The 25,248-nt window shown below is 40.0% G+C and overlaps 1 protein-coding gene across 1 annotated transcript in view; it reads right to left on the minus strand.

Moving 5' to 3' along the window:
• LOC121458915 (protein piccolo) overlaps positions 1-22,267 on the minus strand; it is a 309,061-nt gene extending 286,794 nt beyond the window's left edge. Inside the window, exons 1-3 of the mRNA XM_041668303.1 lie at positions 21,739-22,267; positions 14,681-16,049; positions 14,153-14,380 (exon numbers count right to left, since the gene is read on the minus strand). Of these exons, the coding sequence (XP_041524237.1) occupies positions 14,153-14,380; positions 14,681-16,049; positions 21,739-21,977 (1,836 nt within the window). The 5' untranslated portion in view covers positions 21,978-22,267. The remainder of the gene's footprint in view (positions 1-14,152; positions 14,381-14,680; positions 16,050-21,738) is intronic.
• Between the last annotated feature and the right edge of the window lie 2,981 nt (positions 22,268-25,248).

Below are 25,248 nucleotides of genomic sequence, written 5' to 3' on the forward strand. Positions count from 1 at the left end.
AACTGGAAAGTATATACTATAATCACATAAGCACAAATATTTCTTGTATCTGGAAATATTAACTTCCTTATTTCCCTTTCAAAGTTAAACCCTTATCTCTAAAGCTGACTGAGCAGAGGTACCTGATGTACCACCACTATCAGCTAAATGCTGGCTGCCAGTTACACTGGTGGCTGTGTTTCTCGTTAACAATTGCCACTTCATTTCTTATGACTGTATCTTCATTCTATTACAACCATGTGTGAGGACCTTGGAAAATGTTAGCTCCTAGTAGACATCAAAGCCTCAAAATAAATATCCCAGTGCCTGGAATGTGTTACCTCTTTTGGAGCTGTTGGTCAGTGAGGTTCCATATATTGGTGATGTGGGATTTCCCTCTATATGCTGTGATTACCATTAACGAATAAAGATACTGCTTTGGACCTATAGCAGAGCAGAACATAGCTAGGCAGGGAAGACAGAACTGAATGCTGGGAGGAAGAAGGACGGAGTCAGGGAGAAGCCATGTAGCCTTCGCTGGAGACAGATGTTTTTGAAACTTTACCGGGTAAGCCACAGCCACATGACAATACACAGATTAATAGAAATTGGTTAAATTAATATGTAAGAGTTAGCCAATAAGAAGCTATAGCTAATTGGCCAAGCAGTGGTTTAATTAACATGGTTTTTGTGTGATTATTTCAGGGCTGAGCAGTCAGGAACCAACAAGCGTCCTCCCTACTACATACTCACAAATATTACAGAATATTTATAGTGCTATTGGTCATTCTCAGAACTTGATAATATGAAATATTGCTCAAGGTGACATACGATATGGAGCTATCATGTTGGTACTGATCTGGAAACTTCATCTCTATGTGCTATGCACATTACCGGATGAGAAAAGTAATCTTCAATCTTACCCAGCTGTGATCCCTGTGAGCTACAATAATCACAGTCCTGGAAAGATGTGCCAAAGTGCAAGAGTATCATTAACATCGTGGGAGTAACCAAGCACTTCCTGAGTGGATTTAAGTTTCATTCCACGAGATGAAACCTGGCATCATTCTCGGGACCAAAGGCCTGTAGGTAGACAACTTGACCTTGGGGAATACCTACTAATACCATACTTGGAAACAGATACACTGCTTCTACTAACTTACAGTTATACCCATAGATCGATGCATCTCCCCACCTTCATCTGAGAAGCTTCTGTTTCCAGCAGATGGGGATTAACCTGAAGATTCACCACTGGTCAAAGCACAGAAGATAAGAGACTGTGGAATATCTAGTACTAAAGGGAACATCTGCATCACAAACTCTTCTCCAAGGCTCAGAGATCATTGAATAATTGAGACAAAGGGATGTCAAGAGCTAGAAGTCCATGAATGATTATAAAGCAAAGGTGTCTTCTGGGCACCATAGGGAAATTCTCATGTAAACTCATTGTGGCTGTGATAGTATACACAAGACCTATGAACATTTAGGACAGACCAAATCTCAACAGGAGAGGGTAGAGTTACAAAACCTCAACCCTAGCTCATGGACACTGACATTTGATAGAGGCAGTTTTCTTTAAGAGTGTAGTCCCTTGTAAGTCAACCAAATTCTAGTGCATGGCCACACATTCAAGAATGTATGGCCTTTAAAATCAGCCATCATAGGTAAAAAACAGTGTACTAGCTGGTTTTGTGTGTCAAGTTGACGCAAGCTAGAGTCATCAGAGAAAGGAGCCTCAGGTGAGGAAATTCCTTGATGACATCCAGCTGTAAGGCATTTTTTCATTTAGTGATCAATATGGGAGGCCCAACTCACGGTGGGTGTTGCCATCCCTGGGCCACTGGTCCTGGGTTCTATAAGAAGGTAGGCTGAGTGAGCCATGGGAAGCAAACCAGTAAGCAGCTCCCCTCATGTGGTCTCTGCATCAGCTCCTGCCTCCAGGATCCTGCCCTGTCTGAGCTCCTTTCCTGACTTCCTTTAGTCATGAACAGCAATGCTAAAGGGTTAGGCAGATAAACCCTGTTCTCCCTAATTTGTTTTTTGGTCATGGTGTTTCATCACAGCACTAGAACCCCTTAACTAAGACAAATAACAACAAAAATAAAATGGTGGCTAGGAAAGGGAAGTGGACTGGGAAGAGTTGGGGGCAGTGAAATTAAAAATATGCATAGCATAAAATTCCCAAAGAACTAATTTTTTGAAGGAACATATTAGTCCTCATAACTTCTTCCTGCTTTCACAGAGATATCATAAACAACTTTCAAGTTCCCCTGTCACAAGCAGTACCCCTCTCTAACAGTGTGTTTTAATCATCTGCATCTTTCTGATAAAATGGAGAGGAAAGCAGAATAAAGAATAGTAGAAGAGAAGAGCTTTTAACTCTCATGCCCTTGAAGTACTCTTTCTTTCAAAATGCTAGTATTAAAACGAAAGAACATAACACGATTAAACAGAGCCCAAGCTGAACTGACTGAAACTCTAGATTATACAAAACAAATAATAAAATAGTCGTCTTTTACATTCCTGACAGGCCAATTTATAGAAAATCCATAAATGAAATTCAAGATATAGAAACATATTTATTTAATGAGCTAATCTAAACTCTATTAGCCCTCTGGAATGGGAAGCTAAAAGAAAAGCCTAATAATGTTTATTCATTTAGACTTCTGACTTTATATGCTACATAAATGTAGGTATGGGAGAGGTCACCTCTGCTCACTTTTGGGCCACTCCATATGTGAATACAGACACACACACACACACAAGCACCTAACAAATCTCCCTGGTGAACACAGGCTCCACATTCTCTTTCTGCTGAGCCTTTGAACATTGGATCTCGAAAACACAGAAATACAATTTCACTAGCTAAGGCTTTGGGAGATAATCAATGTCTTATTTAGATTATTCAAGGGGTTTAATTGTGGGTATCACATATATGATTGTAATTAATAATGTATGTCACTTTAAAAATTATACACAAACTACTGATTGTCAAATAATTACATTATGATTCTTAATTTCAGGCCTACAATAGCAATAATACTCAACTTGATAACCTAGTTAATAATATCAATAGTACATTTTTTTAGAGATCCAGAAAAAAAAACGCATTCCTGTTTCGAAGCATTATTTTGTAATTTTCTTCAGAATACAAACTTGTTTATTCTCTGAGAATTTCAAGCATGTGTTTAGCTTCAAAATAGAATGGAAACTTCTTAAAACAACAATGGTTAAAAAAAACATTCTTTCATTAAAACAAAACTAAAATCCATCTAAAATTTATAAAGGACTCTTTGCTCAACTCTGATAGCTGACATACTTGAAATAATGGACCATCAAAAGAACAATGTCAGGACCTGATGTCTGCTGGTGTTTGTATCAGCTGCTGCCCTGGTGTTCTCCAATTATGCTTTCATCATGACTTTGCACAATAAAATCTGTTGGGGTTTAATTCTTGATTCATCACAACTATTCTTTGTGCAAATCATAACCCCTAAATGGACTATTTCTTCAGCAAGTTGGTGCTCTCATCCTCTCTGAGCCGAGCTTGTGATTTTGTCCACTGGGAGCTCCTGTGCCTTTCCCTAAGTGCAACCCGTTTTGTCTTCTACAACGAGAATTGGATGTCTTTGTTTATCGTGCACTATTGCCACAACTAAGTCTGCCATATCTTAATTACCACTTTGAAAATTTGCATTGTAGTTAAAATATGCAATAACTTTATGTATTTTCCAGTTATTCGTCTATCTCCTCTCTTTACACATTAAAAGGACTGGCCACTTACCATGTTGCTCATATTTCTGTATTGGGAAATACATAAATCTGGATTTTTTTTTACTATAAACCATTACAAAGCCTTCTCCTATATCATTAATTTATTTTAAAATACTTACTGAAAACCTTATGCAATTTTGAACACCACTGAAAATATAATAAAGCCAGACAACTGGTCTAAAATGCAACTTTATAAATAAGAATCCAAGCTCTTCCAGCTTCAAGGCAGGTCATGTTTCCTGCTACTCAAACATTGCCCAGAGCACATGACGCATGTCTCCCACAGAGACAGCCACACCCTACAGCAGTTTGACTACAAGTGGCTTACTGTAGTTATAATCCTTAGCTATGCATATCAATGCATAATTTATTTTGATTAAAAGGCAGACATGGCATTCTTCAGAACTGTAATAATATTCTCCACAACTTGGTGACAATCTTTATTTAGCCCATAAAGTTGCATATTGCTTCTCTTAAACTAACTGAAGGCTCCAGCTGAATAATTTGGCCACTATGTCCAGTTTGTGATAAGTATGTCAAATGTGCACTTCTGTACTAATAAACCACAGCAACATTCACCAGCTGCTAACAATACCATTCTTGATCCTTGCAGCTTCAGATGATAGGAGTATGTTTCAATGTTTGCCACAGTTGCCTGAAACTAGAAAATCTGACACTCACTATAGCACCTTTTACCTAAGCATAGGGCTGTCAGACCATGGCCCAAGAACGGAATCAAAGCAGGGAATTCTGCGTGTTTGTGGGGAAACTCCAAGAAAATTAGAGAAGAATCTTGTGACCTCAGTTTCGTCAACATAAGGCATTGCTTTTGGATTGTGCTTTTGAGCCCCTCTCAGATGTTCTGGATAGGAGTGAGTTGACTTCACATTATCCATTATTGCTTGTTGGTGTTACCAATTAAGTGTTTAAACTATCCTTTACACGCCTCTGCGGAAAAACTCCTTACTATACACAGTTTGCGTGAGGACTTTACTCAGGGGACCTTTCTTAACACTCAGTGTATAAATTGTTTGATGCTCTGAAGAATTAGGTTCCATTCTTCCAGGTTCCACCACCTCAAGAGCGGAAAGCATTTGTCTATGGAAGGGAGTCCATGTTTACCATAGCAGTTGCACACAAGAGGAGGATGTCTAATCAGCAACTGAGCTTACATTATATAGCTCAAACTTCGAAACGGTTTCTCAAGCTTCCACACTTCAGAAGATGGAGAAACACAAGCCTTGGCTCTCAATTTTTCAGTTTATGGCTACTAATGCCTCCAGTTAAACTGTGATTGTTTAAGTACTCCACTAGCTTCTTGAATTATTTTATAATTATTTAATTTTTTTGAAAAATTAAGCCACGCTAGTGAAGTAGGCAAACAATCTCGTGGGCTGAAAACATAAAAACAAGAAGGAAGCCAACATGTGCTAAGAGCTGCAGATCATTAAACTAGATCAGAGCTGGGGGAATCTTTGTATGCACTGGCCAAGGAAGGAAAAAAAAACAGTTTATAAAATGGTAAAAATGCTAAAAATATATTAAAGCTCATATAAATATCCATAATCCCTAAGGGGCACTTTTGAATCATAGGTTTTTTAATGGAGCCTCTTACAACCTGCAAATGATTCCAAAGCTGTACAGCGGTGTATAAATACGTTTCACAGATAAGTATCAGGGAAATGGGTTTCAAATCATGCTTCAGCAGCCTTATATTATTCTGTTTGCACTCAAATAAATTTAATCTAAACTTTCATTATCATTCATTTTCTTCTGATAATGTTTTGAAATAAATCCTTCTTCCTCTGTCAGTACAACAGAATAAGAGGAATCTTGGACAGAAGCTTAGCTTTCCTCAGCCAATCCAGAAAATTCATTACTATTGTCACGCTCACAAATGAAGAAACTAACCAATTAGGTTGTTTTCCATGAGTTGACTGTGTTGCTAAGATTTATTATAAGTATAGAACTAAAACTTCTGATGAATTAGTGATACAAATATTATATTTCTATATGATATATTTCTATATGACATTTATATATTTCTATATGAAACAGTTTATAGTTAGTGCTATTTATTAGAAAAAGCACACAATAGGTAGTAAGTTGTTTTATATTTAGGGACTCTCTCTCTGCCTCTGCCTCTTTGTCTCACTCCATACATATTCTATTTTACAAACAAAATCGAATCTCAAATTGCTAAGTTCCTATCTGTCCTTCTAGACTCCACATGCTATCCGTAACCAGAGGCAGTCATCACCTCCCTAATCTCTACCGTCAAACGCCGGCAAAATGGCCAGTGACAGAGGTGCCCTCACAGTCAAACAGGATCTCAGTCAGCTTTCCTAGAGAGCAGAACTGAAGTCAGAGCGCGGCTTCCAGCACCAGTGATCAGGAAGATAAGAAACCAGGTTCCTTCTTCACGACTCTTTTTCTGTACCAATTGCTTGCAGAAACTAAATGTCATTAGCTTAGGTGTTCTATAAATATCAATACCTCATTAAAAGAATATTAAATGTCAAAATCCATATAAATTGATGAGTAAACAGCTTGAAATGTACAATGTTCAGATTTCTAGTTACTAGATCTGCGATAGATGATCAGTATCATCTCATTATTTATGGAAAATTATAAATTTATTATAGATTATTTTATACATTTGTCTTTAGTAAAATATTCTTGAAATGTTTATAATGACAGGTTGTCTTGTCAAGGGCATTTAAGACTTGACATAATTTAAAAGTGACAAATGCATGCTTCCTCATAGGATAGCAACAGGCAAGGGCTACTATCACTCATCAAGTCAAGCTTGATGACCTCATCATCTTCAATTATTTGCTTTCAAAGAAGGACATCTGCTATTACTAAACTATATAGATCATAACATTAGATGTAATTATACATAACGAGCAGAGTAAACATAATAAAATACAACTCTTGAAAAAGACATCTGAAATGTTTAGTCATTTCGAAGCCAAAACTAAGAAAAAAGCAATGGTTTAAAGTCTAGTGGCTATGCTCACGAGTACAACATGAAACTGTGTGCAAACACAGTGCAGTCAAGGAATGCAGAAATCAGAGAGATAGCATTCACCTTGACCCACATCAAAGACTAGGATTCTATGTAATATTTGTGAACAGAATTTTTAAAAATTATTTCTTCTGGTAAGTAACAATATTAGACAACTAGTTTACGTGGCAAACCCATTTTGTTATAATCAAGATAATCTACTTTTAATAGTAAAGGAGGTATCATGGGAGTTTCTAGATCATTGGAATAAAACAAATGCCTTTTATCTTACAAAAATCTTATGCGTAGAATTATGAGATGTTATTTATCTTAAGACTTCTATGAACATGATGCCAATCAAACAACAGATATCCTTGATGGAAAATGATGAATAATACTGACTAAATAGCATCATAAATATGTTATCTCAAATTCTCATATCATTCAGAACCACAAGTTTCATCGATTAGGTTGTTCTTATAACTGGTATCTATAATGTCTCCCAGGGGCACTTTTCTAAATATTTCCTATCTATAGATGCATGATCCCCACAATGGGAACTGCTGAGATGATGAAAATGCACAGATGGGCCTTCCTGGTCTAATCACTAAGACTAAGCCATTGCAGGAGACAGCAGAACTGGTACCTCTTCCTGTTGACTTCTACTCTCCAACTATAAGGTGGGTTGTTTCCCCATTCACCCGTTCGGACATAATTGCTGCCTCCTGACAGGTTCAACCGTAATAGGCCATTAATCACAGGATGAAACTGCAAAACCGTGACCCAAAATAAAATCTTTCTCTTCACAACTACCCAGCTTGTTATTGTAGTAATAAAAAGCTGGTCTCGAAATAAAGAAAGAATGAAAGAAAAAAAGAAAGAGAGAGAGGAGCGAGGGAGGGAGGGAGGGAAGAGGAAAAGGAAGAGGAGAAAGAAAATATGACTAGACAAAATCCCTGTCTTTGGAACTACCCAGGTAGTTATCACAGTAATAGAAATCTGACTATCATAATTACAAGGGGTAAAGAGGTTTTTAAAGAGGATTTAAATAACATCATATACATTTTTAACCAATAATTCTGATCAAGTCGAGTCTTCAGATTACTCCAGTGTTGATTTTAGTTTGGACATGAATCCATAAATTAAAAAAAGTACAAAACCATTTCATTAAACGTAAACCCTCCTATTTAGATGTAAAAGCACCAGGACTGGCTGGCGCACTGGAACCAACAAATCTAACTCTTGCTTTTACATTTTCTAGTGGCTGTTGCCATAACTTCCTGTGTTTTAAGTTTATGTTTGAGTTATAAATTTACAATGCTATATTTTTTATCTTGCTATATAAACTGAATTTTATCTGGAGACAACTTGGTGTCACTCATTCCTAGGAATAAAAATACTCTCTATAGTGAGAATTTCGAGAATGAGTTGATCTCAGAATTACACCAATACTAAATTCATTTCTACATTCTCTAACCTTCAGCTACACTCACTAATTAGAACTTCAGTTGAAATTACCACTCAACAATAGTTCAACATTTATTTATTTTGTGTATGGGGGCACATGTACTCCATGGCTCCTGGGTGGGGGTCAGAAGACAACTTACATGGTGAGTTCGCTCCTTCATGATGTGAGTTCTGGGGATCGATTCGCAGTTGTCATGGTTGGGGACAATCACTTTTACTCACTGAGCTAACTCATCTACTTCATTAAAACTTTTATACCTCAAATCCTCCAGTACCCCTAAAGCACTAACCTCCAACTGAAAGAGAAAGAGAAACGCAGCACTTAGCCCCATTCCTCTCCTGTGCATAACATAATCCTTGTGGTGGCATTTCAACTGCATTTTAATAAATGAAGACTACCTGATTATCTGAGAGGAAAAGAGTCCCTCTACTCAGCTTTATAGACCAGGTTATGGTAACACACACTTTCAATGCCAGTAGCCACAATGACATGCACCTTTAATCTCAGTAGCCATGCTAGTTGCCATAGGAACTGGGTGGTGCATGGCTTTAATTACGGAGATGCATACCTTTAATCCCAGCACTAGGGAGGAAACAGCTCTAAGACACATAGTCTCCTTCTGAGATTCCAGAAGGCGGGAGTGCCATTTCAGACTGAAGTCTAGGTAAGAGCCAGTGGCTCCTTGTTTTGCTTTTTGGACCTTCAGGTTGAACCCCAATTTCTGACCCTGAGTTTTTATTAATCATGCTTCAAATCCTCCTGTATTTCATCTGCGTTATAACACTTTTACCATCTGTCACACCATATGGTTTGGTTATTCGTGATGCTGACTAGAATACTAACCCATAAGACAAGGATGTCGTTCATGTCTGGATGCCCAGAATCTAGAACATCCATGGAATTTAGCGGATGCTACTCAAGTAGCCGAAGAACTTTGATGGGTTTTGCTTATTTGTCTGTTTGGTTTTGGTTTTTGATTTTTGTTTTTGATTCTACAGTCTGGGGCAACTAAGGGTTCTTGTTTTCCAGGTCATTAACCAGCTCTATTGTTATCTTCAGTTAGCCCACTGACATTTGAAGGTGGTGGTCCTCTTAAACCTTTCTCAAAAGGCATGTAAATCATGTTGTTCATGTTACCTGGAGGAACTCACTACATGTTTATATTTGCTGATGTGAAGGACCCTCTGACACGCCTTTGGGTAGTTTTCCTCAGCTCTCCCTCAGCTACTTTCAATGCCTACATCTTTGGATGCTTCGCCATATCAGCTTCTATTTCCAGTCCTTTTTCACATTAAAGATGGAGCCCTAGGAGAGGTGGTCAACACTTGTAAGCTTCGGGGATTTTTGGCAGTGGAGGTACGGGATGGGAGATAGGGGGATTGTGCAGCATTTTTTCGAGAATTAGAAGTGCCAAAAAAAAAATCTGTGCTAAAACCAGGAAGCAATTGGAAAAACACTTCCTGTTTTATAATACTTTCAGCTATTCCATCATGAGGGGAATGTTGTCCTGTTTTTCCTAGACCAGAGGTACCAGTCATCTCTACTCTTTTTGTTTAGCATACCTCTCTCTGCACGCACACACGCACGCACACACACACACACACCCTGACCACAGACACCTTCAAGCACATATACACTCACTCACTCTCTCTCTCTCTCACACACACATACACACTCACATACACACATATGCACAAGTTTCTCTTGAATCAGAAGTAGTGACAGGGCTGTCACTACAGGGTAAATAGTGAAATCACTTTCCCCAAGTAAAGTATATAAAACATGTTTTGTTTCATCTTTGTAATAAGGTTCACACACACACATACATATATAAAAGTCTATTTTGGTTTTGCTACTGTTTTGCCCTTGAAAGATAGCCATATTTTTTTATTTAATTAGACATCTAGTTTTAATCAAAAGCCATGTATAATGACTAAGAATAAATTAATCAAATTCAACTTCATCACTAACATTTAGCTCATTGTCAGTGTTCTGGAAGTGACAAGTCGTCTTCTTGCATTGAATTTCAGAAGAGTTGAGAGAATTATGAACAAGCCTTTATATCCGTCCATAAATGTGTCTTGCCTGAGGCTATTCACTGATAGAGATAAAATAAATGCACAGAAACAACAGCAAAAAAGAATCCCTTGTCAATAATTAGAAAGTAAATACTCAATTTGTCAGGAAGCAGACTCAAAGAGAAAGCCTGTGTTCCGTGATTAATTCCATTAATGGAGCAGCGAGGAGAGCTACAGATATGACTTCCTCTCCATACCAGGACCCTAGGCTGGGAGCCAGGGCCTTCTCAGGATGTATTTGGAACAGCTCCCATCTCAAGAGCCTCCAGAGAGGGAAGGTACTTTCAAGGCCTTCCACTGCACATAGAGGAGTGAGCTGAATCACAGGGTGTCGGAGAATACTACAGTGAGCATATGGATATCAGAGGGAGACTTTTGGGAGCCAGTTACTCCTTCCACTGTGCCATCTAGGGACCCAACTCAGAGCGTCAGGCCTGCACAGCAAGTATGTTTAGTGCCTTTGCATGGGCTGTCTCAACACTCCCATATTTACTCTTCATATCCTAAACACACTCTGTGTTGTTCTACGTGCATTTCTTGCTTAAATTCTAACCTGTTGCATCTTCTCTATCTGTTGAACTCATGTTTATACTGATACACTCTATGGAAAGACACTTTTCCCGTGAAGCTTTTCTCAATCGCACCCACTAGGAAAAGAGTGCTTCCCACTCATAAGTCCATCATATTCGCTTTTATCTTTCAAAGATATCACTGTCATCTGAGTCTATATCATATTCATGGGTGCAGACATGCATGGAGAATATTTCAATCATGGTATTTTCAAAAATTCATGCTTTAGTCTCATCTCTATTCCAAAACCATTTATGAGAATGCCTCTCATGTATTAGAAATTTAAATAATATCTATCTTCCAAATAGTGGGCATATAAGCAATAAATGAAGAATATATTTCCAAATGCACTTATTGCCTTGTGACTTGCCACAGAAGTGAGATAAATGCAAATGTTCAATGGACAAACCATCCATCTTTCAAACTATTTCTTTGTATCATTAGCATAGTATGGACCGAAGTGCAACTTTCCTAATATTTTAAAAGCTAAGCACACACACACATACACAAACACATACACCTGATTACAATATGATTCTGCTCATCATTTATAAGAAACATAATACTGTTTTCTTGTTAATTATAATTTTATAAGTAAAAACTGGCTCATTTAAATGGTTACAGAACCAGTGAGCGTTGCGATTACAAACTAAAATTCTTCAGAAAGCAGAGAGCACTTGACAAGTCCTAAAACCTTACTTTTCTCACACATTATACTTCAGTGAGTGCATGAATATAACAGGTATCAATCTTCATAACTTAATATTTATAAATAGAGTGAAGAACTCTGTCTTGGAGCGATTTAAATCCCATACTCCTTCACTTCCGTTGGTGAGTTATTTTTCCAGTGTTCTCTGACACAGTGCTAGACAGTCCACTAGCTGTGTTCCAGATGGACCGAACGTACTTTTTACATAGTAGAAGGTATCAGACCTCTTGGAATTAAAAAAGAAAGACTACACAACTCTGCCTATGCCCTCAGCTCCAGTCTCTTCACATTTGCTCTATGTTATCATTCCATTTTCATGTGACTTCTTTTCCCCAGAAGACACTTCACACCCTGTCTATTTTTCTGTTCCAAATGCAATCAGGGAATAAAAGTACTCAAATCAAAGCTTCTGCAAGCTTGTGAAAGAATTCAGTTGTATCTGATCTCTAAACATACTGTGTTGTGCTGTAATTTATTAACACCCAATCTTACTAGACTGAATCAGGTGGATTTAACATTAGAAAAAGGTATAGAAAGGTCTATATTCACATTCAAGACATAAAAATGATTTATATTCCTTTTTTTTTTTTTTGGTTTTTTGAGACAAGGTTTCTCTGTGGTTTTGGAGCCTGTCCTGGAACTAGCTCTTGTAGACCAGGCTGGTCTCGAACTCACAGAGATCCGCCTGCCTCTGCCTCCCGAGTGCTGGGATTAAAGGCGTGCGCCACCACCGCCCGGCCATATTCCCTATTATATATTATTTTCTCCTCCCAACTAAAGTATGTAGAAGCAGGCCAGCAAGAGGAATGCAAATAGATCCATACTTATCACCCTGCCCAAAACTCAACTCCAAATGGATCAAAGACCTGAACATAAACACCAGAAACACTGACCCTGATAGAAAACAAAGTGGGAAATAGCCTTGAATTCACTGACACAGGAAAAGACTTTCTTAACACAACACCGCGAGCACAAGCAATAAGCTCAACAATTAATAAATGGGACCTCACAAAACTGAAACGTTTCTATATGGCAAAGGACACTGTTATTCAGACCATGTGGCAGTCTGCAGGATGGAAAAAGGTTTTCCAATTACAAATCTAACAGATGGCTAATATCCAAAATATATAAAGAACTTAAAAAAAACTAAATGTCAAGAAAACAAGCAACACTATTTAAAAACTTTGTACAGATATAAATAGGGAACTCTCAGAAGAGGAAACTCAGTTGGCAAAGAAATACTTAAAATGTTAAGTAGTCTTCCATCAGAGAAATATAAATAAAAATTACTTTGAGATTTAGTCTTAACAACTGTCAAAATGGCTAAGATCAAAAGTAAAAGTGGCAGCTCATGCTATAAAGGATGTGTAGTAAGGGAAACATAGAACCATGGCTGGCGAGGAAGCAAACTTGTCTGGAAGTCAGTGTTGCAGTTTCTCAGAAAGATGGGAATCTATCTACCTCATGATCCAGCTATAGCACTCTTGGTCATATACCCAAAGGACACCTCATGCTACCACAGAGACACTTGCTCAGCCACACTCATTGCTGCTCTATTCACAATAGCCAGGAACTGAAGCAACCTAGATGTGAACAAATGAATGGATAAAAAACAAGTCCATTTATAAAATGGAGTAATGCTCACCCACGTAAAATAATGGCATCATGAAATTTGCGGGTAAATGGAAAGAACTAGAAAGAAGTCATCCCAAGTGAGGATGTTTACATATCTCAGTTCCCTTTTGATTTGATGGTTAAGCAGGCAAGTTAGCTACATAACTGACACATCTCCTGGGAATAAAGATATCAATAATGAGTCTACTTTTATAGCTTCAATTTATGGATCAATCCATGTTGTTATCAGTGACTCTCAGCTAATGAGTGGGGTATATCCTCATCGGGTATAGAAGAACCACCAATGGGGATGGGTATGTACAAACTGAAAACTATCCCAGTTAATATTAAAAATATATTTAAAATTTGAAAATAATCATCCACTTTCTTAAGTGCAAATATTATGTCAGTTAGTTGTATTAAAATATGAGCTGGATGGGGCTGAACATGCCAAAATCCTGCAGTTTGGAAGGCTTTGGAAGGAAGATTATTAAGTTAGAAGAAACCTGAGCTATGTAAAGAATTCTATATCGGCTTGGGCTACATGGCAAACCTTGTCACAAAAAGAAAAAAAAAGAACTCAAACAAACCACACAACAATAATAGCAAAATTGGTAAGTGGGAGCATCAATTTTAAACTAAAGCAGCATCAGTTTATGCTAAAAAAAAATGTAGATGTTAAACCCCGTGAATCTAGAAGTACAGCTCCTTTCCCACAATTCACATTTGTTTTATACGCCACATCTTTAGAAACTGTGACATTATGTTAAGACTTTCATGCAAGAGAATATTTTATAGAAATAAATTGACAGGGAGAAAGAAAAGGACAAAGGGGAGAGAGAGATGAAGAGACGGAGAGACAAGCACTCGCCGTCCTAAGTAACATAACAGGCACCACGTGTGGACAGTGCCGGTGCTTATGGAGCGTGGGCTGTAATAAATGCACTCACCTCGGTTAAGTGAGGATTGGGGTTAAAACCACAGAGGCTACAGACGGTGGTCTGACACTCAGTGCATGTGTTAAAGTTGGCCTTTTCTGGACTATGCAACAGAAGTTCAGTGGTGTTGCAAAGGGGACAGATGGTTTTGGAGAGGTCTTGTCCTGGAGTCTGTGCTGCAGAAGTAGGTGGCGGCTGCAGAGGTCTTCCAGAGACCGTTTGGCTTGTCGGTTTCATAGGCTGTTGTTGAGCTAAGGGTTTCGCTGGAGCGGGCTGTTGAGCTGAGGGTTTCGCTGGAGCGGGCTGTTGAGGCTGGGGCTTTGCTGGGGTGGGCTGTTGAGCTGAGGGTTTCGCTGGAGCGGGCTGTTGAGCTGAGGGTTTTGCTGGAGCGGGCTGTTGAGGCTGGGGCTTTGCTGGAGCGGGCTGTTGAGGCTGGGGCTTTGCTGGGGTGGGCTGTTGAGCTGAGGGTTTCGCTGGAGCGGGCTGTTGAGCTGAGGGTTTTGCTGGAGCGGGCTGTTGAGGCTGGGGCTTTGCTGGAGCGGGCTGTTGAGGCTGGGGCTTTGCTGGGGTGGGCTGTTGAGGCTGGGGCTTTGCTGGGGTGGGCTGCTGAGGCTGGGGCTTTGCTGGGGTGGGCTGCTGAGGCTGGGGCTTTGCTGGCGTGGGCTGCTGAGGCTGGGGCTTTGCTGGGGTGGGCTGTTGAGGCTGGGGCTTTGCTGGCGTGGGCTGCTGAGGCTGGGGCTTTGCTGGAGTGGTCTGTTGTGGAGGTTTTGTAGGAGCTGGCTGCTGAGGCTGGGGTTTCACTGGGGTAGGCTGCTGAGGCTGAGGCTTTGCTGGAACAGGTTGCTGAGGTGAAGACTTTGCTGGGCCTGGCTGTTGAGCTGGTGTCTTCCCAGGTCCAGATTGCTGAGTTGGAGGAGTCTTTGTAGGCCCAGGTACCTTAGCTGGAGGCTGTGGGCCAGTTTGTTGAGCTGGGAGTTTTGCTGTTCCTGGCTGCTGAGCCGGGGACTTTACTGGCCCTGGTGGAATCTTTCCAGGACCAGGAGTTTGAGTTAAAGGCTTTGGCCCAGGCTGCTGAGATGAAGTCTTCTCGACTCCAGCCTGCTGCACTGACGGCTTGGATGTCACTGGAGGTTGCACTGGGGCCTTTACTGTCCCTGCTGGTTGAGCTGGGGACTTTGTTGGCCCTGGCTGCTGGACTGTGGCCTTTGCAGGTCCGGGTTGTTGGGCTGCAGATTTCCCAGGACTTGCTTGCTGAGCTGGTGTTTTGGCTGGGCTCTGCTGGGAAGGCTTTCCTGGTTCTGAAGGTTTAGTCTGAGGCCTGGCTGCATCTTTTTCAATAGGCAGCTTTGTCGGGTCCGTCTGCGGAGGCTGGGAAGATGCCTGGGAAGGCTTTCCTGTGCTGGGGGCTTGTGGTTTTATTTTTTCTGCTTGTTGGGAAGATGCTGACTTGGGAGAGGGGTCCTGCTGTATCCCTTCCTTCACTGGCCCTTGCTGTTTCGGAACCAACTTGGGTGAGGGCTGTTGTAAGGGAGGTTTTGTGATTCCTTCCGATTTCCCTTGGTCCTTCTGAGCAACTTTTTGTTTCCTTGTTGTTTCCTCCTGGGATGTCTCAGAGTCTGATATCAAATCAAAAGGGTTGAATTTATTTACTACAGAGGAGACAGCACTTAAAGGGTTAACGTCTGAGAAGAAACCAGGCATCAAACTAGGCTTATACTCTTCCTTAAAGTCAGTTCTGGACTTGGATTCTTTCAAGCTAATAGTGGACGGACTCCTTCCAGGCAACTTCTGCTCCGACCTAAACGTGTCTGTAGTTCTGCTTTTACTGAGTCCAGGCTGAGCGGGACGCCCAGGGTCCGGGGGCTTTCCGGGTTGCTTGGGAGACTGACTACTATCCAACTCTTGTTTCCTGGAAAATTGAAAACAGCGGAAGTTATTTCAAATCAAATCAATATTTAAAGTTATTGTTTTCTTATAACTCAAACGTATGAAGCCCCAGTTTGTATTGCAGCCTAGATGGAACATAAAATTTTCCTAGTCTGTTACTTTTTTGAATGGGTAGACATTTTAACAAGGTAGTATAGCAAAAGCAGCTTGTTGGTGACGAAAACTTATGTGGATAAACAATATAAACTTAGACAAATATACTTATTAGACTATAACATATAGGCTTAAAAAGTAAAACTGCATTGTCAAGGTAACGTCATATTGACTATCTCTAGTATGTAATGTCGTACATGACTATGTCTCCTTTTTGATCAAAACTTATGGTCAAGGAAAAACAAAGAGAATTAAGAAGTTGCTTTAAAATATAACAGCTTGCCAGTTTTGTTTTTACTTAATTTCGATAATTCGTAGTTACCTAAGGCACACTGTAATATTTAGATGGCCTGCAGTAATGGAGCTAAATGATACCTTTTTAGCACACTGAGAAATCTAATGCTTTACACAATTTTGCTTTGTTCTACTTGGAATGGTAACACCCATCAAGCACTATCCTTATTAAGCCTTATAAAGACTTGCATGTTAGTTACTAAACTTCTTTGAGAAACAAACTTTCTTGTGCAAGGCCAATATAACTTTATTCGTTCTAATAGTTAATTATTAATGTGGAATTTTTATGCAGCATCACAGCTGAGACTTAAATTAGCTTGAGATAACAACCCAATAGCCAAGCAGCATGGGACCAGCTATGGCCCCATTTTCGAAAAGTGCTATTACTTTCTTCAGTCGAAGAAAACATGTAATCACTTCATTTAGCGATTGTTACATTGTTTAATCATCTTATCTATTATCACTGATATTGCTAGACAGGTGTAACAAGAAGCTTTACGTGACAGTTTTTTTAAAAAAAAACCTGTCAATATGATCAACTGTAAGTGATCTGAGTTGAATGATTAAGACAGGTATTTACAGATATGTTGTCATATTAGGTATGTTAAATTTTGAATGAGCCATTTCTGTCAGCAGCAAAAGCGCACTGATTTCCTTCCACACTACAGCAGTGGAGAAAAACAGATAAGGAGTTTTGCTTCATTAATGACACTTTCTATTTGGAAAAATGCATATTTCTGTTCGAAAGAAACAAGGAAAAAGAATGCAGGATTTGAGAGCACCTGAAATGTAAGATGGCCCCAAAGGGTTCTACATCTTTTATTCAGTTTGTCAAAACAGGCTAGTTAGGGGCACAGCCACACATTGTCAACTTTGTGGTATTTAATAATTCTCTTCAGGACTTCCCTAATGCTTACAGTGTGAATCAGGATCTAAGAGAGAGTGAAAAGAAATGGAAAAGTATTACTAGTAGCAAAGACTGAGTGAAAATATTTTTCCACTGGCACATATGCATAAAATGACGTAATAAAGTGACTAAATATGGTAGAGTGTAGCTCACTGGTGCAGTGTCTGCCCGTATTATCCAAAGTGCTGTATGGATCCCAGTACTGCATACTATCAATGCTAACTACAATAGAAGAGTTTGGGATGGTCCCTCCAGGAAACGGTTTTTTTTTTTTAAAGAAAATATTTTACTATGTTTCCAACAGCTTAATTTTAAAAGAGACCCAACGCTATTTCTTGAGTCATTACTCATAGCGCTGTGATATGTTTTTTTAAAGCCATTGCTATATATTTGTATTTGGACATAATGTAAGAATGTCTTCCTAGGACACCCTACCTGCACCCCCCCAACAGCCATCAGAAGGCAGAAGAGTCACCATAAATAACTGAACATAGGCTGTTTCCAAAGAGATATATTGTTTAGATTTTGACATTATTCTGAAATTGGTTCTGCATTCGAGTTAATATAATGCAAAACTCCCTTGAAAGGACTTTGGTAGAGTTTGTGCCTATATTATAAGTAATTATTGGGAATTTCACCAAACTGAACCTTTGTATGTGGTCTTTGAAAGTTACCTTTAAACAAAGGCCAAGGAAATATATTCTTGATTTTTATTGTCATTTCTTGAAAATACTATTAAATTATCTTAATCTATGTCTTGTGACACTACTTCTTCACTTAATCCAATGTATGTGTAATAGCAAGTGAAAAAACAAACAGCTTTACAAATACCAAATATTTGTTGAAACAGAAAACATCAAAATTGAAAACAAGCTGCATGTGCTACACATCATAATAGAATATAATTGCATAAATACCCCAGAAATATTAAGTTGTGCTGTCAGAAAAGACATGCATAGCCACAAAGACTGTCCCCCAATTCTAACTTGGCTTTAATGGTTGTCAGTATGTGAATTCAAGTAAAAAAGAAAAACAGAAAGAAAATCACCAACATAGCGACTTGACGCCAAACAAAAATGTAAAGCTCCCTGAGAAAAAGTGATCTCGTGAACCGTTTGCCATATCAGCCACTCTACTGAAAACTGAACTAAAATGCAAACTCTGCTTACACGCTGAACTGTGAGCTAGGAGAGGATATTCACCCATCTTTTTATTGCCAGTATCAGGGCTGGAAGTAGGAGAAAAGCGCTAATGTTCGGTGAATCCGTGAATGAATGGATGGGTCACAATGTGAGAACCAATGGAGGAACGCAACAGGTCCTTGCTTCACTCTCCATTAAAGTTTCTTGAGTTCCTTTCCCTGCAAAGTCTTCTACAGGTCTTCTAAGATTTTAAATGTATACTTCCCATATTCACTTAAGAACCCGGACTTGACCTATTGTTCTATAGTAAAAGAAAAACAAACAAACAAAAATAGCGGAGCAGATGGCCACTCAGTAGGGGAGGCTCTGAGGAGCACTGAAGGAAACCATCAACTCCCAGATTTTATCTTCTGGGATAAAAAAAAAAGTGTGCAGTAGGTAGGGCCTTCCCATATCCCAGCTTCACGAAACAAGTGAAGAGTAGAAATAAAAATGTCTTTCCCTAAGTCTACAATGAATCAACGTCAAGAAGAAATTTTGTTCATAAACTTATTCTGATTCTAGCCTAAATTATTTGTGTTTAATTCCACATCCTTTTTTTTTTCATTTTACTAATGCTATTCCCAGATTAGAACTTTTCTTTCATAAGTTAACAGAGAAGCTGTTTTGGATAAAATGATATTTCAGGCATATGCAAATATAAAAATCTGAACCAGCTGGAATGATGAAATGTTTTTAAATGTAACACAACAACAGTCAATGACACTTAATTTGACAGTGCTGAGTCACATAAAATATTCCATATCAGAAATAAAAATACCTAAGAAAGAGCTATTCACTTTTATAACTAGAGAGGACATAGGATTTAAAAGGCTAAGAGAAAAATTCAAAGTCATAAAACTAGGTAAGGAAGTTGGGCCTCCAGCCTCCTAATGAGGGTGCTTCTGTGAGGGCTCTCACTTATTCACGTGTAAAGGAATAAAATTTGTATGATTAGCATTTCTAACAATGCATACAACACACAGCTTGTGTGGGGCCATAATTGAGACTTTTCTAGGGATGGCATTGAGATTAGCATGCTTATATCTTCCACTCCTTCCTATTAAAAATCCGGCAAAATGTCCCTGTGAACTTGAGTCATCCTCAGAATGACTACCTAAAACAGGTAAGACAGGTTTTTATTATCTTCTTTAGAATCCAGGAACATGAGACGCACATGAGTAGTGAAATGCATATTAATTTCCTATGAGTCACAAAGAAAATCAATGCACTAAGAACCTGAGTACTGGAGCTGAAAATCCTTACTTCTCAAAAGTAAAGCCAGATAGATAAATTCTGCCATGTCTAATGCATGCATCTAAAAGTCTAAAAATCTGAAATAATCTGGACCTTTATATGCACGTATATTTAATTAATATGATCCTAAAAGTCTAAATGGCAAGGTCAAGTGGATCTCTCAATATTATGTATAATGCATATTTTCCCAAAAGTATACTTTATAAAAATACCTTGGCAAAATATGTGTGTGAGGAAATAAAAAAAATATGTTTGTGTATCTTTTACAAATCTTTACCAATTGCAATTGGGGGCAGAAATCGCCTAATAATAACAACGCCAAAGTGTCCAGTTGCTAATGAGAAACTTTGAAAGCATACTGCTGTACATAAGCAAAGGTAAAACACCAATGATCTCGGTCGTATTTGCAACCATGCTAGACCTGTTGCATGTGCCCCTCTGGAAAAATTAGAGATCTGGCTAAGAAAAGCCCTACTGCTCACTATGATCCTAAAATGACACGCTTAGTGAACATTTTTTTTTCTTTCAAAGTCAGGATTTTAGCAAGCAGAGAAAAACAGCTCCTCTTATAAATTATTTAAGAAAAGCTTCAAGCCTTTACTAGTTTTCAACAATAAAAGATTTTTAAATTTTGGGGTTAATTTTCACGCTACTGTGGTTTCTTTCAAATTAAATAGGGATTTTCACCCGACAGAGATCAACATTTCAAGATCACAACCCTTAAGAAACATAATCTGCTCCGGTGATAGGTTTATTGTGATAGCTGAAAAAAGCAGCATTTGGGTTAGCATGCTGGCAGCTAAGATGATTTTTTTTTAAGTTTATGATGTAGAACATTCTTTACCTATACATCCAGCTCTTTCTTACTTTTAATACCTCAAGTCAAGATCGTGTAAGTCCCGTTAAGTAGTAAAAGGATGTTTCAGGACCATGGATAGCTATTTGTTCCGCCTAAGGATGTGAAGTGAAAGGGTTTGTTTACAATAATAAAGGCGGAGAAAGCATGATTATACCCTCTTGGTATCTAATTAGAAAACAACTCATTCATTAGAAAGGGGGGAAATGGAAAGCTGGAGAGGAAATGAATATGTTAATATTACAGATTAGCTTTTATAATTGCCGGTGCAAATTGTCATTTATTTATCCTGTTTTAAAGTGTGGATTGAAACCTAATCTCAAGGTAATGCAAATTCCCATCTTCCATAAACTGAAAGTCATTTTTGCATAAAACAGAGCAATGGTTTAAAAAAACCACCATATGCTAATTCTGAAATACATGTTCAGCACCTGCTCTGCTGTGACCGATCCATCTGTTTAATGTCACAAAATATCTCAGGGCCTCTTTCACTGAATATAAAAGGTGTATTTATTCTATGCCTTTACCTAGGCAGCTCCTGTTCTCTGGGGAAAGGTTGGGAATGGAGGACCAGTCACCTGCAGGGGCTTAAGGGTATTGTTGCAGATATATTTACACATCATTTCCAGAGAAAAAGACCTCAGAACACTAAGGAGGTTTAAGCGTACAGGTAAACACGCAACCCAGCTCTATCCATTTTCCAACACGTCTGTGATGTATTAATGGAAGATTTCCAGATTAGTAAAACACTGTAGGGCATCTCTCCACACCACCCTAGAGGGAAAAGGTTACAAAAGGCCAAACATTAAAAAAAAATTTAAATCACACCCTAAAATCACAATTCCAAGAATGCAATTCATGACTATCCCACCAGAAACTCTACACTGCATCATTTTTATTCCGCCCATCCAAAGCTTATGATCGCCTTATCGCCACCCCATTAGGGAGAATAAAATGAAGGGAGGCGACATATATGTACCACCGCGCGGGCACACACACATACGTGCACGGGAAGCGGTATATATATATATATGCCTGGACCTCTCCATCATGCTGTGCGTGCCTGTGCATAGAAGGCGACTCCGCAGCGGCCGCGGGGACGCTTCCCTTGGGCAGCCCCTGCGCCCTTGACATGACAGCAGCGATCTGTCTCCTCTCCTCCTCGCTCAGCTGGCTCAGGTCCGCCTCCATGCCGGCTGGGATTCCGGGGTGCAGGGCGCTCCCCGAGCCGCCAGCCCCGCCTGCGGCCGCCGCCAGCCCTTCGGGGAGCCCTTCCCCTTCCAAGCTCGCCTCGTTGCCCATGGCTCTCGGCGGGACACGTCCCGGTGCAGAAGCCCGCGGCCGCCCGAGCCCCGCCAACCGGGGTCCGCCCCGAAGCGTGCAGGCTGCCCAGCCCGGGAGGCTCGGGGCCCTCTCGGCTGCCCGGTGCAGCGGGGGGCGATGAGCGCGGGCTCAGCGAGGTCCGCAGGCGACGCCCGCGGCCGGCCGCTCCTCCATGTTGGACAGCGCCAGGGCGAGCTCCTCGCTGCCTGCCTCCCGGTAGCCGCCTCAGCGCCGGAGCAGCCCGGGAGCGGCAGAGCTCGGCCAGCCCGGCGCCGTCGGCCCCGCCCCGCGCCCCGCCCCCTCGCCGCGCCCGCACTGCGCGTGCGCCGCCCCAAACAGGTGATGTCCGCCACGCCCCCCCCTCCGCCCTGCGTCGCGTCGCGCGTCGGCGCCCCGGCACCGGCTTAAAGGCACCGGGCGACGCCGCGGTGAAAGGGCCGGGGCGAGCCGCGGACGCTTCTCCCAGGCGTGTCGCAGGATGTCTCGGTCTGAGTTTTCGCGAACTCCGTTTAAGGGCCGGAGGGGTTGGGCGGGGCGATGACTGCAGCGTTGCCCCCTGGGATTTGTAGTTTCGTTTCGGGGGTTGTGTTGCCCCTCCCCCCGCCGCCCCCTGGGGACTGGGAAAGGTTCTTTAAAGCTTCTAAGGAAGGTTCAGGTAGCTAGAGATGAAAGAGGAAGAATCTTCCTACTTTTGAGGTAAATTTCCCAGGATGAGATAAAATGGCCCTTATCTTCTAGAACTTTCCCAGACCATTAGATGAAGACATTTCAAAGTGATAAATTAGTAGATAGATAAGAAATCAGATGCTTATATCTTGCGCTGACTCCACAGGGAACAACAGCAACGTGAAGAATTATGGGAACTTGTTCACCTAGGAAGCATCAGATTGTTAAGTATGTTGTACAGTAATGGGAAACTTGGAAATCATGGTTTCCACCCCTTTTATTGTTTTATTTTACAAATGTAGAGAAGTAGGTAAACCCCATAAACCTCACAGCTGCTTAGCAACAGAAATGCCTACGTTTATAATACCCCACCACCGTAGACACACACACACACTTTCTGCTCCTTTCCTTAAAGATTATTTCAGTTATCGGTCAGTATGAAACTCCAAATTTGCTATATAAATTTTTTCATGAAATTTATTTAATGCTTCAGCGTTTGAGCTTAAAGAGACCAAAAGCTAAGAATCAGACGTGAATTATTAAACAGATTTGAACAGGCTTTCAGAAATTAAGTTTCCATATTTTGTCAAAAAAATCTCTTCTCTGTAGTAACTCTGGGGCTTCTACTTCTCTTAGCACAGTTGTAACCATATCTGGCTACACTTATTAATTTAAAAATGGCTACTCAATAGAGGAAATGCATTATTTGTTGTGTCCTTAGAAACTGATCAAACTTTGGTTCTCTGATAATATATTGGGGATGTAACTTCCAAAGTCAAAGCTGTAACAGTAGTTCTTTGAGAAAAAGAGGATATTCTCATAAACAAATTAAGCCTAGGCAATCAGACATCCTGATAATCCCATCTGGAGGCAAATAGAATATGCTAAAGCTTTTTAAAGGGAGTTTACTTCAAAGAACATGATTAAAAACAAAATCCTAAATCCTGTAGTACTTCGCTTTCAAAACCAACAACTGTTCCACAGTGGACACTGAATGGAAATTTGTAACAATCATAACCAACAGGGAAAGGGGAGAGTCACATGTTAACTGTTTTCTCAGGCTTTGTGGGAATAAAATATTATTTGACGTATGCACAACCACACACCACAAGCTTCAACCTGTAGCTTTAGAGTAATGATTAAGCTGAAAAAAATCCCATTAATTTTTATATATTCCTGAAAGATGGAAAGGAATCCACCAAATATTAAGAAAAAAGTCAGTGAGATCTCTATGCAGACTAAGAATATTAGAACTTGTAAGGTCGGAGTAATACATGGCCCATTTTCGCAAAGTGTTCTTTCTTTTTCTCCTTTCCACCCCTCCCCCAGAAGCAAACGCCATCAGAAAATGAAAATGATCTGTATGGTGAGGAAATAAATGGACTGTTAAATGAGATTAGAGAACCAGAGAACGGAGGACATATTTTGAGTGTTGACTTTCAAAAATGACTTTATCTTTAGGACCTTCTAAATGTCGGGTGTTTGATAGCTATGTTCTTTTTTATTTTCTATTTGGGGATAATTTGCTAGTTCTTGGAGGTGAGTTGTTGATGTTTTGTTTTTGAGACAGGGTCATATGTAGCTCAGACTGGCATGGAACTGGTAACGTAGCTATGAGTGGCTTTGAATATCTTCTGCTTCCTATGTGGTGCTTGGGATACTACATCCTACTTCATGCCTGCTATGTAAACACTCTACCCACTTTGATAGGAACAGAAACACTAAAGCAGAGTCAAGTGCTTTCCTTTTGTGTGAATCATTAGAAATCTGAAGTACAATTCAGGTTGTGGAGAATGGGCAGAACTCAAGGGGTATAGAACGTCACCGAAGTTCCTGTTTTCCATGGGGTGGGCTATCAATTTAATAGAGTAAACAGACTGGTGATTCTCCTCCTCGCAGAATCTGTTGCCCTATGCTCATTATATAGTCACACTAATGACATTTTACTAAATCTGTATTTAATTGAAAATAGTTCAGCTCTAATTCGTTCTGCCTGACACGGTGATCAGGAAACAAGTGAGTTTCTGAAACCCTCTACTCATGCATGCCACCTAAAGTGGTGGCTCCAGAGAGTGAAGTCTTTCCATTCACTTCTTATCTCAATTTCCTACATAGATTATAATGTAATGGATAACATGATAGTTAGCAACTAAACATGACTGGGAAACAATACCTTGGAAAACAATCCAGTTGACCACGTTCCTGCAATTATCATTCATACTAAGACATTAAAAAACATAATCACACCACTGACCATATATAGAATACCTGAACTAAATCCTTGAAATAATTAAAATTATAGTAGCTTGCAAATTTAGGTAGGAAAGTTGAGGGGATGAGGGGTGGAGGGTCATGAGAAGAGGGAAGGCAGGTGAGGAGGGCCGGCAGGTGATGGGGGTGGGCAGGTGAGGAGGGTGGGCAGGTGATAGGGGTGGACAGGTGATGGGGGTGGGCAGGTGTACCTGTAAGATACCATGAAGATAAAGTGCTGGTCTCAAGAGAGTCAGAATTCACCAAATGCACAGCCCTTCATAGTGGAACTTACGCATGGCCATCAAGAGATAAATGGGATTTCTTTCCCCCT

This window comes from Microtus oregoni, unplaced genomic scaffold, assembly GCF_018167655.1.
Source record: "Microtus oregoni isolate MIOR12 unplaced genomic scaffold, Mior012 000018F_ref0000195, whole genome shotgun sequence".
NCBI lineage: Eukaryota > Metazoa > Chordata > Mammalia > Rodentia > Cricetidae > Microtus > Microtus oregoni.